Source organism: Gymnoscopelus microlampas (assembly GCF_963454915.1).
Source record: "Gymnoscopelus microlampas genome assembly, chromosome: 6".
Lineage (NCBI taxonomy): Eukaryota > Metazoa > Chordata > Actinopteri > Myctophiformes > Myctophidae > Gymnoscopelus > Gymnoscopelus microlampas.
In genome coordinates, this window is record NC_139943.1 from 25,851,410 (window position 1) to 25,866,409 (window position 15,000).

General features: G+C 41.9%; 2 protein-coding genes across 2 annotated transcripts in view; both read left to right on the plus strand.

Annotated features, from left to right (window-relative positions):
- The window catches only part of ccdc135 (coiled-coil domain containing 135), a gene marked incomplete at both ends in the record, with an annotated part of 13,425 nt that extends 5,007 nt beyond the window's left edge, over positions 1-8,418 (plus strand). The window contains 11 exons of the mRNA XM_084059511.1: positions 143-265; positions 558-630; positions 1,221-1,349; positions 2,393-2,521; positions 3,645-3,868; positions 4,133-4,348; positions 4,508-4,618; positions 4,952-5,062; positions 7,577-7,771; positions 7,977-8,116; positions 8,334-8,418. Coding sequence (XP_083915637.1) covers positions 143-265; positions 558-630; positions 1,221-1,349; positions 2,393-2,521; positions 3,645-3,868; positions 4,133-4,348; positions 4,508-4,618; positions 4,952-5,062; positions 7,577-7,771; positions 7,977-8,116; positions 8,334-8,418 — 1,536 coding nt within the window. The remainder of the gene's footprint in view (positions 1-142; positions 266-557; positions 631-1,220; positions 1,350-2,392; positions 2,522-3,644; positions 3,869-4,132; positions 4,349-4,507; positions 4,619-4,951; positions 5,063-7,576; positions 7,772-7,976; positions 8,117-8,333) is intronic.
- Positions 8,419-12,371: 3,953 nt separating this feature from the next.
- The window catches only part of uba2 (ubiquitin-like modifier activating enzyme 2), a 10,071-nt gene continuing 7,442 nt past the window's right edge, over positions 12,372-15,000 (plus strand). The window contains exons 1-5 of the mRNA XM_084059759.1: positions 12,372-12,554; positions 13,715-13,798; positions 14,048-14,118; positions 14,499-14,563; positions 14,824-14,924. Coding sequence (XP_083915885.1) covers positions 12,414-12,554; positions 13,715-13,798; positions 14,048-14,118; positions 14,499-14,563; positions 14,824-14,924 — 462 coding nt within the window. The 5' untranslated portion in view covers positions 12,372-12,413. The remainder of the gene's footprint in view (positions 12,555-13,714; positions 13,799-14,047; positions 14,119-14,498; positions 14,564-14,823; positions 14,925-15,000) is intronic.

The following is a 15,000-nucleotide window of genomic DNA, read 5'->3' on the forward strand; positions in this document are numbered from 1 at the left end:
TGTGTGTGTGTGTGTGTGTGTGTGTGTGTGTGTGTGTGTGTGTGTGTGTGTGTGTGTGTGTGTGTGTGTGTGTGTGTGTGTGTTTGTGTGATTATTGTACGTATGTGTGTGTTTGCAATTCTGCATAATGTGTTTTGTGTAGAATATGGTGTATAACCTGGGAGACACAGTTTTGTGGGAGTCCATGCTGTATGGCTCAGCCACTCAGATGCTGATGCTCAACACGAAGAGAGAACCAGAGGTGGCTGGCATTGATGACGATGAGGTTTGTGTGTGTGCGTGTGCGTGCGGTGCGAGAGTGTGCGTGTGTGTGCGTGAGCGTGTTTGCGAGATGAGTGTGTTTGCGAGGTGCGTGCATGCATGTGTATTTGTTGTAACCAATTGACCCTTCCCCTGCATTTCTTCCTTATATGCCTGTAATTTCTTCTTTGAATTTTACGTGCTGGCTTTTACCTCCATCACCCACTTACCCAAAATAAAGTGTCAAAATGGGATTTGGCTGTGAATGCAAATCAGTTAACCGTTCACTAGTCTGGACCCATGTGTTCTCTGTTAAGGATGAGGCTGAAGAGCCCAAGGTTTTTGAGATGCCCCAATCCTGGGTCAGCAAAATCACCATCTCCAAGCCAGGTAGGCACACAATCTTTCAGTCTCTGTCCCAACTATTACTAATACTTCCTACTTTGATTGATTGAGATTTTTATTAGGCAATTTTTTTTTTAACATCACAATTACATTAATAATACTTTTGACTAAAAGGTCTGTCCAAAAAGGTCCTTGCGGACTTGTTTCCGTTGAGGTCCTTGATATTCATTTCATAGACATATAGCAACCAAACAGTTCAAATATCAACATAAAAATACAGGGAAGAATAACACTATGTACAAAAAAAGAAAAAGCATGGGGGGGGAAAAGTACGAAAAAGGGGGGGGGGGGGGTCGACTGTCTACTGGGAAATTGGTTCTACCTCCTCTTTTGGCTGAGCCCAGCGAACTGCATTTTTTGAGGGATGGGGTTAGACTATTTGATACCTTGGTGGCCGTGCTGTAGAAGGAGAATTTGCCCATGTTTGTTTTATGGGTGGGTGGTACCAGATTGTTGTTTACGCTCCCTCCCTCTGATGACCAATTGCTTGGTCTAGTACTGTATCGTGTTTCTCTTCTGTTTTTTTTACTGTCCTGTCCACCAGCCCTGGTTTCCCATACAATTATGTCATTTAGATATGGAGACACGCTACCCAGGGGGAAGGAAAGTGACCCAGTACCGTAAAGCCAAATTGGAGAGGTTTGCACGCTATCTGCTGCCAGACGGACTGGTCACACGTCTCACCACATACAAAGACTTGGAATGTGAGTCTGTGTGACATACCTAACCATACCATTCAAAATAATTGTCTGTTTCTTTCTCTGTGTTATACTCCATCGTACAATGGTGTCGCTTGACGAGAAGATCTCATCTACAAGCTAATAACCGATTACAATGCGTACATCAGTTCTTGTTGGCAAGGGACACATCATACTACAGAGTATAAATTAAGCTTTACGGTAGCTTCTCTCTTCAGCCCTTTTAGTGGTGGAGCTTTAAGGAGTTGGTCCTTCCAGCACTTTTGTCCCAAACAAGATATCATGAAAACTACTAGTTGGGTAGACCATGCTTCCCGGAGGATGAACCCTACTGACTTTGGTGACCCCCATCGCCGTTCAACTAGCACCACCTTTGGATCAAAATACCCACTTGCTTTCTGTTTTAAAGAAAGTTTGTAGCTTTTTCATTATATACTTTTTAATGACCATATTTTATATTATTTTAGCTACAGTGACATCATGACCTAGGACGTGCGAATAGTTGACGGGAATCGATGTCACATGAGTGTTTTGGCAATGCAAACAACGGTACTTCTTGCGTGGATTTGACTCCTTTTTGTGATTCATCGAGAGCTTGAAAAAACAATATTTGGATGTATGTCGTCATTTTTCATTTGCAGGTTCCTGCAAGTCCCCTGTAGGCCATAGTTTTACCCTAGGACAAAAATATATCACTATATACGATCTGTCTCACAAACTCAGTGATAATTCCGGCACTGTTTAAACTGTTTAAAAAGACAATGGCGGACTCCGCCATGCCCCCAATCACCCGTGTCTGTGTCAAAGAATATTATATTCTATTTAATTATTTTACTTAAAACTTTTGTGTTTCTCCTTCAGTGAATATACAGATGTGTCAGTACTCAGTCAATCTGGGAACCCATGGGCAAAAAAATAATAATATTATTAGTACTCAGTAGACATCATGAACAGCTCCAAGAAGTTACATGAATTTATTTTGTTGTGTGCGTGTGCGTGTGCGTGTGCGTGTGCGTGTGCGTGTGCGTGTGTGTGTGTGTGTGTGTCAGGCACCCAGACCAGCGTAGTGAAGGAATGGTTCCAGCACAGACATGACCACCTGGAGGAGAGAGAGCTGAGGCAGACAGACAACATCACATTAGAACGTTTCACACCTGGACACAGCTTCTGTCTCAAATGTAACCATAACCATATTAACCCTGGCCATGTCATTATGGGCTAAGATGATAAAAAGTAGCCTTGGTCCATATGTCAGTGGTCGCGTGGCGAAAATATCACATCTACGCCTTGTGAGCTTGTAGATCACCTATTTTTGCCATGCGACGATGTCGTACGATGAAGTATAAATCAGTCTCACACACCAGGGACATTTTTTTTATTTTACTGTGCAGTACACGTTTGGTTATTTCCAGGTTTTTCCAGTCATAATTTATACCCACTGTCATTCCACACATTATAGCCTAGTTGATGCTAAGAATAATTATGATTATTTCTAGTGTAATACTGTAGGTATAATCAGGGTTGAGCTCTAGGGGGTACGGGCGGGTACGGCGTACCCTTAGTTCTGAGACTGTGGGGGCTGGGGGCTCGCGCGTGCTCCACATGCACTCACCGTCAGCGGCGGTCGTTAACACCTTAAAGTTTAAACAATAGCCTCTGAAGGTTCGCGCCGTCAGTGGCGAGACATTCTCAATAGCGTCTACCTGGCTGCTTTGCATAACATTAGGCTACTGGAGAAAAGCCATGGACTTGAATTGAATGTGCACTGCAGAGTGTGAGGGGGATTGCTTAGCAGAGCACCCAGTTCTCTGAGACAAGACAAAGACAAGGTGTCTGATTATTTTAACTGCTTATGTGTGGGTGAGTCTATGTAAAGGGATTTTATATAAAACTAAAAGGAAAATAAAATAATTGATTAATTGAAACAAAAATAAAAACAACAAATTAACAATGCAACAAAATAATAAGAAATATAAATACATTAATAATCACATGTTGAATACAGTATTAGTAAGTGGCTATGTGCACATGCCTGCGCACGTGCGCGCGCACGTGACGTCATAAAATACAGTACCCTTAGTTCAAAAATCCACAGCTCACCACTGGGTATAATGGATTGACATGGCCAACCGCAATCAGCATACAACGAAATTTGGGGCAGGAACACCAGCAATGACAATAAAACGAACTGAACTGAATGTTATTCATCACATGCTGGACGGCCAGGCAGACCTCCCAACATGTAAATCACAAAGATCGTTGATGTTCATTATGGTGCGTTTGCTTCACTGTCGAGTTCAGCCCACAGGTATGTGACCATGACTCCAGAGACAGAGCGGGAGATGGAGTTCTATGGGCGTGTGCGTGCAGACGGGCTGGTAAGGCGGGTGGAGCTGTCTGGGGAAATGACAGAGACGTTTGAGGACAGGGATGACTTCCTCTACTACCGCCATGTTGTGTTTGGCCGTCGCGTCACAGTCTTAGAACCTGGAGAGACCCCCAGTCCTGGTAATCGACCAATACAGGTAAAACCTTTTTACCCATTTCACATTTCTAAATGATGTGTCAACTTTAGCCTGTATATTTTAGTTTTCCCAGTAGACATGGTAGGCTACTGATAGTGTGTGTGTGTGTGTGTGTGTGTGTGTGTGTGTGTGTGTGTGTGTGTGTGTGTGTGTGTGTGTGTGTGTGTGTGTGTGTGTGCGTGTGTGTGCATATATCATGCATGCATGGATGCGTGCATGTATGTGCATGTATGCACGCCCGTGTATGTCTGGACATGCAAATAGAAAGTGATAGAAAGATTCCATAGGAACAGATGTAAGCCGGCCAGTGAAGATGTAGCAGAGAGGGTGTTCCTTGAGGCTGATGAGCGCATTGAGGTGACCTACCACCTGGAAGATGAACGCATCATCCCTGCATGGAGGAACTTCATCAAACTGCCAGAGGCCGCAGACACCAAGAGTGCCCACACGTTCTCACCAAGTATGGTCACCAGCTACCAGGTGCATACACACACACACACACACACACACACACACACACACACACACACACACACACACACACACACACACACACACACACACACACAGCAATTAGCACTGTCTCGTAAATCATAGCTGTGTGTGTGTGTGTGCGTGTGTGCGTGCGTGTGTGTGTAGGTGGATCCATTTGAAAAGCCTCCTAAGAACTTGTACCTGTTTGAGATGCTGGTGGCTCTGATGAAGGAAGATGAGAAGGTTACTGTTGGGATCAAAGAATCTGAGGAAGAGGTACACAACCATACCCAACCCTCATTATCTCTGATGGAATCTGTGCTGTGTGCGCTCGTGCACATGCACGTGTGTCATATAGGTGCATGCACGTGCGTGTGTACATACATTATGCATAAGTGTGACTGTGCCTGAATATGCCAAAAGAGAAAATTGTACCATAGATAATATGATAAAAAATAAAATCATCATTGGGTATGGACTTAAAATAGTTGCATCATGTGTCCAAACATCTAAAAACTGTTTTCTTATGCAATTCTGTTGTATTTTGCAAAGATGTGTCTTAACAAAACCTGTCACACTAAAATAATCAGTGCACAACTATGTGTGTAGGTAAGAGCCATCCTTTCTTCTAGACAACAGGACGAACGTGGCATTGAGCTCCACATCTCCATTTACAACACAGCCCGCAATGAGAAGGTCCGTCTCCACAGAGAGAATATGGTGAGATGCGTGCACACACACACACACACACACACACACACACACACACACACACACACACACACACACACACACACACACACACAGAACAAGAACAAGACATTATTTTGTTGATTATTTCATGTTTGATTGGTTGATAGTGCTGCGAATTATACACCCTCAACATAAAATGTCTTAATATTTTAACCTTATTTCTCTGTATACTCAACTCTGTACTCTGCTGATCTGTGCAGTGAAGTGTAACCATTGTCCTTGGAAAGGTCCACAACACTTGGCAGTTCTGATATTAATGATGTTAAAACACAACTCATCAGTTAAAGTAGTGTCATCATGCAGTTATCACATACACCCAGAAGTGATTCAGAGTGCGCCAGAGTGCAGCTACAGTCAAAACACACACACACACACACACACACACACACACACACACACACACACACAGTCCATAAATACACAATATTTTCGAGCTGCGTTCGCTTCCAGCGTTCGCGCGTCTTACCGGTACTTGTATATGTACTGTACATGTGTCAATACACCACCTTGAAACTTCAACATGAACCTTGACATGCCACTCTCTCTCTCTCTCTCTCTCTCTCTCTCTCTCTCTCTCTCTCTCTCTCTCTCTCTCTCTCTCTCCCGGGAAATTGCATCCTGGGTATGTTATCAGCTTGACCCTTTAGATATGTAACTTAACCTCATTCCCAGGCTTTCTCACAAAGGTGAACACCAGGAACATTCTGTAATTCCTGTGTCCAAAAGGGAGGGGGCGTCTGGCGTCCTCTGATTCAGTCAATGAGTGGTCAAGATTGCACTTTTACATCAAAAGTCCAATCTTGATTAGTTCCTGTCAAACAAAAACATCCTGCATGCTTACATCAGCAGGAACCAACCAATTTGAATCAATAATATTGTAGCTTTTGCATTCCCACTACATAGCTTTACTCAGTGACTTAATGAAAGAAGTAGGAAACGGTGACTAAGTTTAATCTGAGAACCAGGTTTTATTGCACTCACAATACAGCCTAATTTTGGGGTTGGGAGGTTGTTTTATTGTTAAAAATAACAAAAGGTCTGATCTAAACTAGCTGACATTGCACAATAACTGGGGGGGGGGTCTCTCTTCCGGCTTACTTCTTCAGACTCCTTTGTCCTTTTACCTCCAACCAGTTTCACCCCTCCTCTCAACGTGACATATAACTGTACACTTGAACTACCCCCCACACATCCTTGGCTTCATTGCCTTCACTGGCCTTCATTGAATACTTGCAGCATAGTGGTTTGAGCAGTAAAGACTGCATGCAAAGAAAATCTGATTGCTGACACCTTCACCACTTCCAGTCCGTCTAGATTGTTGTCTTTGAGTGTTCCATGTGTTATCTAGACAATTTGACGATGTTAGGTCTAGTTTATAAGGATTGGTGAGTTTGTGTCACTGTCTAAGCCAGGTATGGGATGTTGTGTTTGACAGAATGGTCCTCAATCGGTAATGCTCTGCAAATTGATTGATAAAGATTAGGTTTATTTGTCACTCACTTTAGCAGTCAGCATATTTTTACTGTTTGCGGTCAGTCAGTGTATATACTTGTTGTTATGAACATAACATTGTCCTCCGTGGTCATTAAAACAAGTATAATAGTTGGTCAAATATAAGCCTTCCTAATCCTCTGACTCACCCGCTACATATGAGCTACTGCATTTGACATATAAGTATTATCAATGGGGCCTGGCTCCTGGTCCTTGATAATGCTGTGATGAAGTACAATATGTAACATTGATACATGCAATAATATAATTTTCTGCCAACCAATGGGAAAATGGCAGCAAATCTAGATGGGCAGAAATGGCTGTGGCCTATAGCTGTTACATGATCCAAGGAGTCCAAGGTTTTTATTATACCTCCTATGGTTCAATAATTATAGGCCAAACGAGGCTTGGCCTGTTATAGCGCCACCATGAGCCTGATTTGAAAAAAATCACACTGATCTGTCTAGTGGTGCCCAAGTTTAGCTGCTCACAGACGCACACACACAGTGGAATGCACCAGTAAACCTGTAATGCAAAGTAGCCATTTGGGTCGTACCTTGCACGTGTGCGTGAAAAAAACTAAACACCACTGCACACACATACACAAACGGACAGGGGTGAAAACATAATCCCCTCCTCGAGCCGTTCTGGTCCGGCCCAGTCGAGATAAAAAGGGGTGACACTAGATACTATGCAGTGGAAAAGCAACATTACACAGCTCTGGGCAGGTCACCTGGCTGAGAGCTGCGCTCCACAGAGCACTCCTTTCTAGTACTTTGAGTACTGTATATCCACACAGAACGCAAATATTATGCAGCGACAAAACACTTTTTTTTAAATTCGGAACGTGGTCAATTTCTCACCATGAATAAAGGAATCAACAATACTCGTATTGTTTGTTCATCATCACACTCCTAGTGAGTAAGGACCTTATAAATGAACACTCAGGATTTTACAGTGTAGTAACTGTCCCCCCCCTCTCTCTCTCAGGAACCACTGGCTGCAGAAGAGCGTGAGCGGCAGAAGGAGAAGGAGCTGGACATCCTGGCTCCCCTCCTTGCCCAGCTTGGTGATCCAGAGACTCTGACCCGACAAACCGCTGTGCAGCTCCGGTTAGACTGTCTGGCCAATCTCAAACAGAGACTGATACAGAATGCAAACCTCATACAGGCGCGCTTTGAAAAGGTACAGGTTCATCATGCCATTGGTGTATAAAAATCTAATCCAATGTAGCCTATTATTAATCCGGTATAGTATAGTATAATATAACAACCTGTGTACATTTTGTTAGGGGTGTCTCCATAATAGGCCAGATAATGAGTGTGGCAACTTAACTACTATAGGGGTGAGACCATTATGTTACAAGACAATTACTTAATTCTCTCTCTAGGAGACCCAGGAACTGCAGCTCAAACAGCAATGGTACCAGCAGAACCAGCTGACCATGACCAAAGAGGATGAGGATCGGTATTTAAAGTACTGCTCTGAGGCCATGTTCAGAATACACGTCTTCAAGCTACGTCTCAGCAGGTACATACTCACGCACGCACGCACACACACACACACACACACTCACGCACGCACGCACGCACGCACACACACACACACACACACACACACACACACACACACACACACAAAAAATGATATAATTTACATTATATTGCTTCTAATATTATTTTAATTTAATTTAATTTAAAGGTATGTAATATTACACAAAGCAGTCTCAGCATGCCCTGTTTTGCAGACACAAGGACACGGCTCCTCAGAAGTACCTGGCTCTTGACGAGAAGCTGAGACGAGACCCTCGATTGGCCCCTCACTTGCTTTGACAAGCCAGGGCAAGGATGCATTTTACATACAATATTGTGAAGAAGACTGAAGAAGAAGACTTCGAGAAGAAGAGAAGGAAATACAACATCTATATTAACTTTCTTTAGTCAGATTCAGATTCCTTTACAGAGTATTTGACCTGTTTATATGTTTCACATTCCAGTTTATCAAAAAATGTGCAGTGAATGTGTAGCAAATAAACTAAGGAACGTTTAGATTTTGTATTAAGAGTCATTTGACACTTGTTGCTATGTACAGAAACAAGCCCTCAAGGGATGAAACATATAGGAGAGACTAACTGCTGTATGACAACAATTATAATTTCAATTGTAGCCAGCAAAGTCACAACAGTTATATTTCAGTTCTTAAGAGAATCGGGGTTTGTTAGACATACTTAGGATCACAAATTAGACTGGGAATTTAAATGACAGAGGCCCCCAGATTTGTCCAAATTGATGTAAAAATAGTAGTAGTAAAAAAGTAGTTAGTAGTTTTTGCAACCAAAACGTGTCAACGTGTCAGCTGATCAGTCAATCTGTCAAAGAAATACAAAAAAGGAACCAACATGATAGTACCAGTCCTCTACACAGTACATGTGTTTGGCACTCCATACAGTAGTCCATACCAGTGGTTCTCAACCTGTGGGTCGGGACCCCCAGGGGGGTACCCACATGTTTTTTTGGGGTCCCCAGATGACAGTAAAGTGTCAATTTATGGACCAAAAAAAATACCATTTCTGCATAAAAAGTAATCAACAAACTATACTATAAATACTGGTCAAATATTGGCCAAATTGTCAAATAATATAAGGTATGGTAAAATAATTAGGCTACATAGCATAATAAATACTATGTAGCCTGAATAAAGTTACAAAAGGACTAACTTAACCCTAAAGTAGTGCAATAGGCTAATTCACAATGTGCTGATTTTGCAGAATGATTGGTAAACTTGATAAATTGGTATGTCTGCACATCATTCACCTACGCCAGAAGCCTCTTTCACAAGATAGACAAAATTAGATTACTGTCCAAATCAAATAAGGTTAGTTTATTTAGTTTCATTGAAACATGGCTGGACAGCTCTATAAATGATGCAGAAATCAAATTATAAGATTACATAGACGTTAGGAAACCACAAAGGAAGCGATGTCTAGACTCTATCTATATAAGAAATCAGTTTCAATGTTAGATCTGAGATCTAACATTGAAAGATCACATTGAGGCTGAAGTCAGAATGTTGTACTATGCTCATGGTTTTCAGAGAAAACAAATGTTTTCTTTCCCACTCCCTGCTGGTTATTTCAGGGGAGTAAATATCTTTCCATGATTATTTTCCTGTAGGCATTTTTCTGAGATGAGTTGCTCTAACATTAACTAACTGTAGCTGGCTATATTAGGATATTGTTCTTCTTTCTATTTTGCACAATGTTTTGTGTTTTTCAAGGATGACAAAATCCCAAGAGGACATGTAACTTAAAATAGCCCTGGCCCCTGCTTGTAGTGTATTATGAGAACCATGAGAAAACCCTGCCTGAATAAAATCAGTCTGCTGCATACAATGTAAATGTGTATGTCATTACTTTAATACACAGTTATAAAAAGACAAACATAGTAGGGAAAGAATGAAGAGCTAGATAAAATGTAACTGTAGAATTAGCAATGTCAGTTATAGTTAAGTCTTACAAGTTGCAACAATGTCCTTTGGGAGACGTACAACATTTTACACATGTTGGTTTGTGGTCTGGGGGCCGGGGGGTGACCCCATTGGACCATCCTCCCTGTTATAAATGAACAAATTCCCCACTGAGTGTGAAGCTACTGTTTCTCACTTGACAAGTAGTAGACCATGGCTCACAGATGTTTTTTCAACTTTTGCCTTATGTCTGCTAAGAAATGTATACTATTGCTGTGGAAAGGGAAAGAAAGACCCAGTGTCAAAATGTGGCTTGCTGACCTTGTAAATACACTGGAGGTAGAGAGGATTCGCTATCATGAGATTGGATCAAACCGATAGGTCCTTTTGTTCAGCACCTGAGGGGAAATGCCAATGCCAACAACTAACACTGAACATTGACAATAATCGTACTGTCGCCGCAGCCCCCTTTCTGGATCTCAGGGTTTTGTTTTTGTTTGTTTAGTTTTTTCTTGATTCTTAATCATTATTTTTATTTTTATGTATTTGTTGTGTTCGGTGTTATACCTGCTCTTAGGTTCCTTACTATGGTGGGAGTGTTTATCCTTACGTGTTATTTTAAATAATTGTTATTATTATTATTTTAAAACTTATTTTTAGAATCGTTCTATCACCCCTTGTTGTCAATGTCATTGTGTCATGTACGTATAAAAATGTAAGGTGTACTTGTACTGTATATGTATGAAATATCCTGTACTAGTATTACGAAATGCCAATCACCTTAATAAAAAACAAAGTTAAAAAAACAAAAACAAATAGTAGACCTAACTGAGCTATCAAGTTCAACAAGGTCACCAAGAGTAGATCATGAACTCATTGATCTCTAGGCTAGCTCAACGAGTTCATGACTTATCCTTGGTGACTGTTGTGAGTTCAAGAAGCCTGTTCAGGGTGAATGAACTCAGGCATTGTGCTGTGAGCTGTGTGGATTTGAGACAGTTCTGCTGATGGGCCCTTCTGAATTTCTCATTTATCTTATCTATGCCCATCTTTTGCCACAGGCTGAAAACCCACCTCTTCAGGAAAGACTACCCTTCCTCTTCGCCTTGCCTACTTGTTACCTAGTTGTACGAACTCTTGTTTTATTGTTTTATTGGATCTTGTTTATTCGATACACTTAAGTTATTTGTTTTAGCTCTTGCTCATTTGATTTTGCTATTTGTCCCATCTGTTTAAGAAAGTAGGTAACTGATATATTGCACTTTTACCTTAGCGCTAAGTATACTCTTGGTTGCTTGTTTTAGAAGAAAATGCACTTAAGACTTCTGGTGTTGATTTAGTAGTTTCGTTCCCTAACTATGTTGAATGCACTTATTGTAAGTTGCTTTGGATAAAAGCATCTGCTAAATGACTGTAATGTAATGTAATGTAATCTTCATATTTTCGTTTTCCTCATCTTTTCCCTCCTTCCTCCATCAAAATGCCCAGCCGCTGCATATAAGCTATATATTTTTGTTTGCAATAGCTGTAGACACATACTGACAGACAGACAGACAGACAGACAGACAGACAGACAGACAGACAGACAGACAGACAGACAGATAGACAGACAGACAGGCGAATGCAAGATAAGTGATGGTTAAAGACTACATGCAATTATAGGATATAAAAGATTTATATTTTAACTGTTCACTCAACAGCTCATTGGGTGGCGGTAATGCACGAGTTTGCCATCCGGCACCACCACCACCATCCAATAGGTGGCGCTATTCAATTATCCAACCTTGACATGTAACGTTGCCGGGCAATTCGTTGTTTTCCCCCCCCTCCCGAAGCTAGTTTTTGTTTAGCATTAGCATCAGCGTTGCCATGTCCGCTTATTATAAGCGAATTTGGGCTTGTTTTTCTGTAAAGTTGCTTGTAAATATTGGTAGTTGCGGATTGCAGTTTTTTGGGGCTTGTTTCTAAAGTTTATAGTTGCTTATTTGGGCTTGCTTCATGTTGTTTAAACCAGTGGTTCTCAAACATTTGCATGTCAATGACCCCCAGATTCATAGGTATTTATGCCAGGGACTCCCATTAAGATTTGGGTTGTTAAAATGGTTCAAAGAATATTCCACATTTTCTTCCAAATTTGTTTTGAAAATAGCAGATCTACAAGCTCACAACGCGTCGCGATTTTCAATTAGCCTATGTTGCATCGACGTTTGGGCTTGTTTTCATAGACCAGGGTTGCCCTATTTGTCTCGCAAAATCTGGCAACGCCGATTAGCATTATAGTGGCTAGCTGCTGCGCTGCTAACCGGTGTTGTGCAGCAGAGCAGCAGGCGCCGCTTCTGTGTTCTGTCTCGAGCCGATCAACATGGTCCAACTAGTGGGTTCTCTCCGCAAAGAGCTCGCTGACTCCCTGTCCACCTGCCGCGTGCTGGTGGTCGGAGCGGGAGGCATCGGCTGTGAGCTGCTGAAGAACCTGGTTCTGACCGGCTTCAAGAACATAGAAGTGGTCGGTAGATGTTCTTCTGAATGGATCTGAACCGTTAGCCTAGCCACCGGCCGGGGCTAACATGTTAGGTCTTTGTGTGCGCAAGGGCTCCGTAGATAGAGGAGGGCCGTGCGTGATGCCGAGTGCGGCCGGAAAAAAATAGCCGATCTACAAGCTCGCCAAGCGTCGCTTCCGCAACGCTTGGCGAGCTTGTAGATCTGCTATTATTTTCGGCGTACGACACAGTGGTACGACCGAGCGTACGTTAAGCATGAGCTAGCTTCACGACTAGGCGGGCTCGGGGTATTTGCAGGCGTATTATTGCAGTGCTTCTCAAACTTTTTCAAGCCCAGGACCCCCAAAATAATATGCATTTGGCTGCGGACCCCCATCTGAAAAGGTTTTGTGCCAGGGACCCCAAGAAGAGAGGATTTATGTTTGTTTTTTTAATCGAAAAGCAATTCAAAATCTTCCAAACGTTTTCAAGATATAAAAATAATAATCTAAAATAGCGTGACGTGCTGTGAGCTTGTAGATCTGCTATTTGTGAATAGCCAACATATACATAGATGGATAAAGTTGTTCAAATGATTGTAATGCTGTTTTAACACATTTAGCTGGGGACCCCCTAGAACCCTTGGGGGTCCCCGGACCCCACTTTGAGAACCAATGCGTTATTGTAATGAAATGCAAATCCATGGACGCATTGTTTCTTATAGATATTTCCCCAAAGAGCGCATTCTTACAGGACAACCTGAATAGTATCATTATGAAATATGAATGAACTGTAGGCTCAATGTAATGAACCTTCCAGGAATTAACCTGGTTCAATTGGGCGCCATGTACACAAGACACGTATAACTTCCTTCTCTGGCTGTTTTTACAACGTAAATATATTTGGTATGGTCCCCAGATGTTGGGTTTTGTTGATGTTTACTATGTCCATTAAGTGTGTTTGTGTTCAGCAGTTTTTGTAGCCTGTGTGCATTTGTGTTTACAGTATTCAATTACAGAGGCATACTTACCCGTTTGAAAGTCCCTCAGAGAGGGTGAGGGGTTCACTTCTGTGTGTGTGTGTGTGTGTGTGTGTGTGTGTGTGTGTGTGTGTGTGTGTGGTTTCTCTAATATGCCATTAGTCATTCACAGAACTGAAGAACCTTTATATTTCTTGCCTTTTTCAGATCGACTTGGACACCATTGATGTCAGCAACCTCAACCGGCAGTTCCTTTTTCAAAAGAAACATGTGGGCAAGTCTAAAGCGCAGGTGTGTAGAAAACCCTCTGTGTCTGGGTGTTTGTTGGGAATGCAACACATTATGTAGAAGTCACATAGCTTCTCTTATTGGGGAGACATTAAGAGAAACATTTAAAATCGCCCGACGCCCGCTAAGATTTTTCTGCTTACAATAATAAATAAATGAGTTATATTTTCTCCATCAGTAAAAGCAGTAATTTATTTGATGGGCGTTGTTGCTACATTTGTTGCTCAGTCTCTCGCTCACTCTGCTTTGCAGGTGGCAAAAGAGAGTGTCTTGCAATTCTGTCCCACAGCAAACATCACAGCCTACCATGACAGCATCATGAAGTAAGATTAACCGACTATAAAGGGCATGCCTATACTTTTATATTGTTACAGTCCTTCTGTCTTCTTCTGTCTTTAACCCATTAAAACCGGGAAAGCATCTGTGTCATTTTAGATTTTTGAGTTGGCCATTCAAAAATAGCAGACATGCAAGTTCACAGCGTGTCACTTCGTGCCACACTGCGAGCTTGCACATTTGCTATTTTTGAAAATGTTTGAATTTTTGAACAATGTAGTTCAAGTCCAGAGGGCCCAAAGTGCCAAACCTATTCTACTCCCGATTATATTTTTGTTATTTAGTCTCAACCTGCAAATCGGCTCAAACATGACAGTGAGTGGAGTCAAGTGTTGATTATATTATGTTGCATTTGTTTCCATGATAGCCCTGATTACAACACAGAGTTCTTCAGAAACTTCATTCTGGTGATGAATGCTTTGGATAACAGAGGTAACTACCCCACCTCACCTCACTTGCCTCTCATCTCAGCTATTCTCATCTCATTCTCTAAACTCACCTCGCTCAATCATTTATTAATTCATTCATACCGCTCAGCTATTCTTCTCTCATTCTCTGAGCTCACCTCACTCACTCAATCATTTATTCATTCATTCATACCGCTCAGCTATTCTTATCTCATTCTCTAAGCTCACCTCACTCAATCATTTGTTCATACCTCGCACTAAGTCCTCCATCTTCTGCTCCCTCAGCGGCCCGTAACCATGTGAACAGGATGTGTCTGGCAGCAGATATCCCCTTGATAGAGAGTGGCACTGCTGGTTACCTGGGACAGGTCACTGTCATCAAAAAGGTAATGCACATGTCTGTATTACTACTGAGGATTTTGTAGTAACCATTTAAGCTCTCTATACTTTATCGCACGGCGG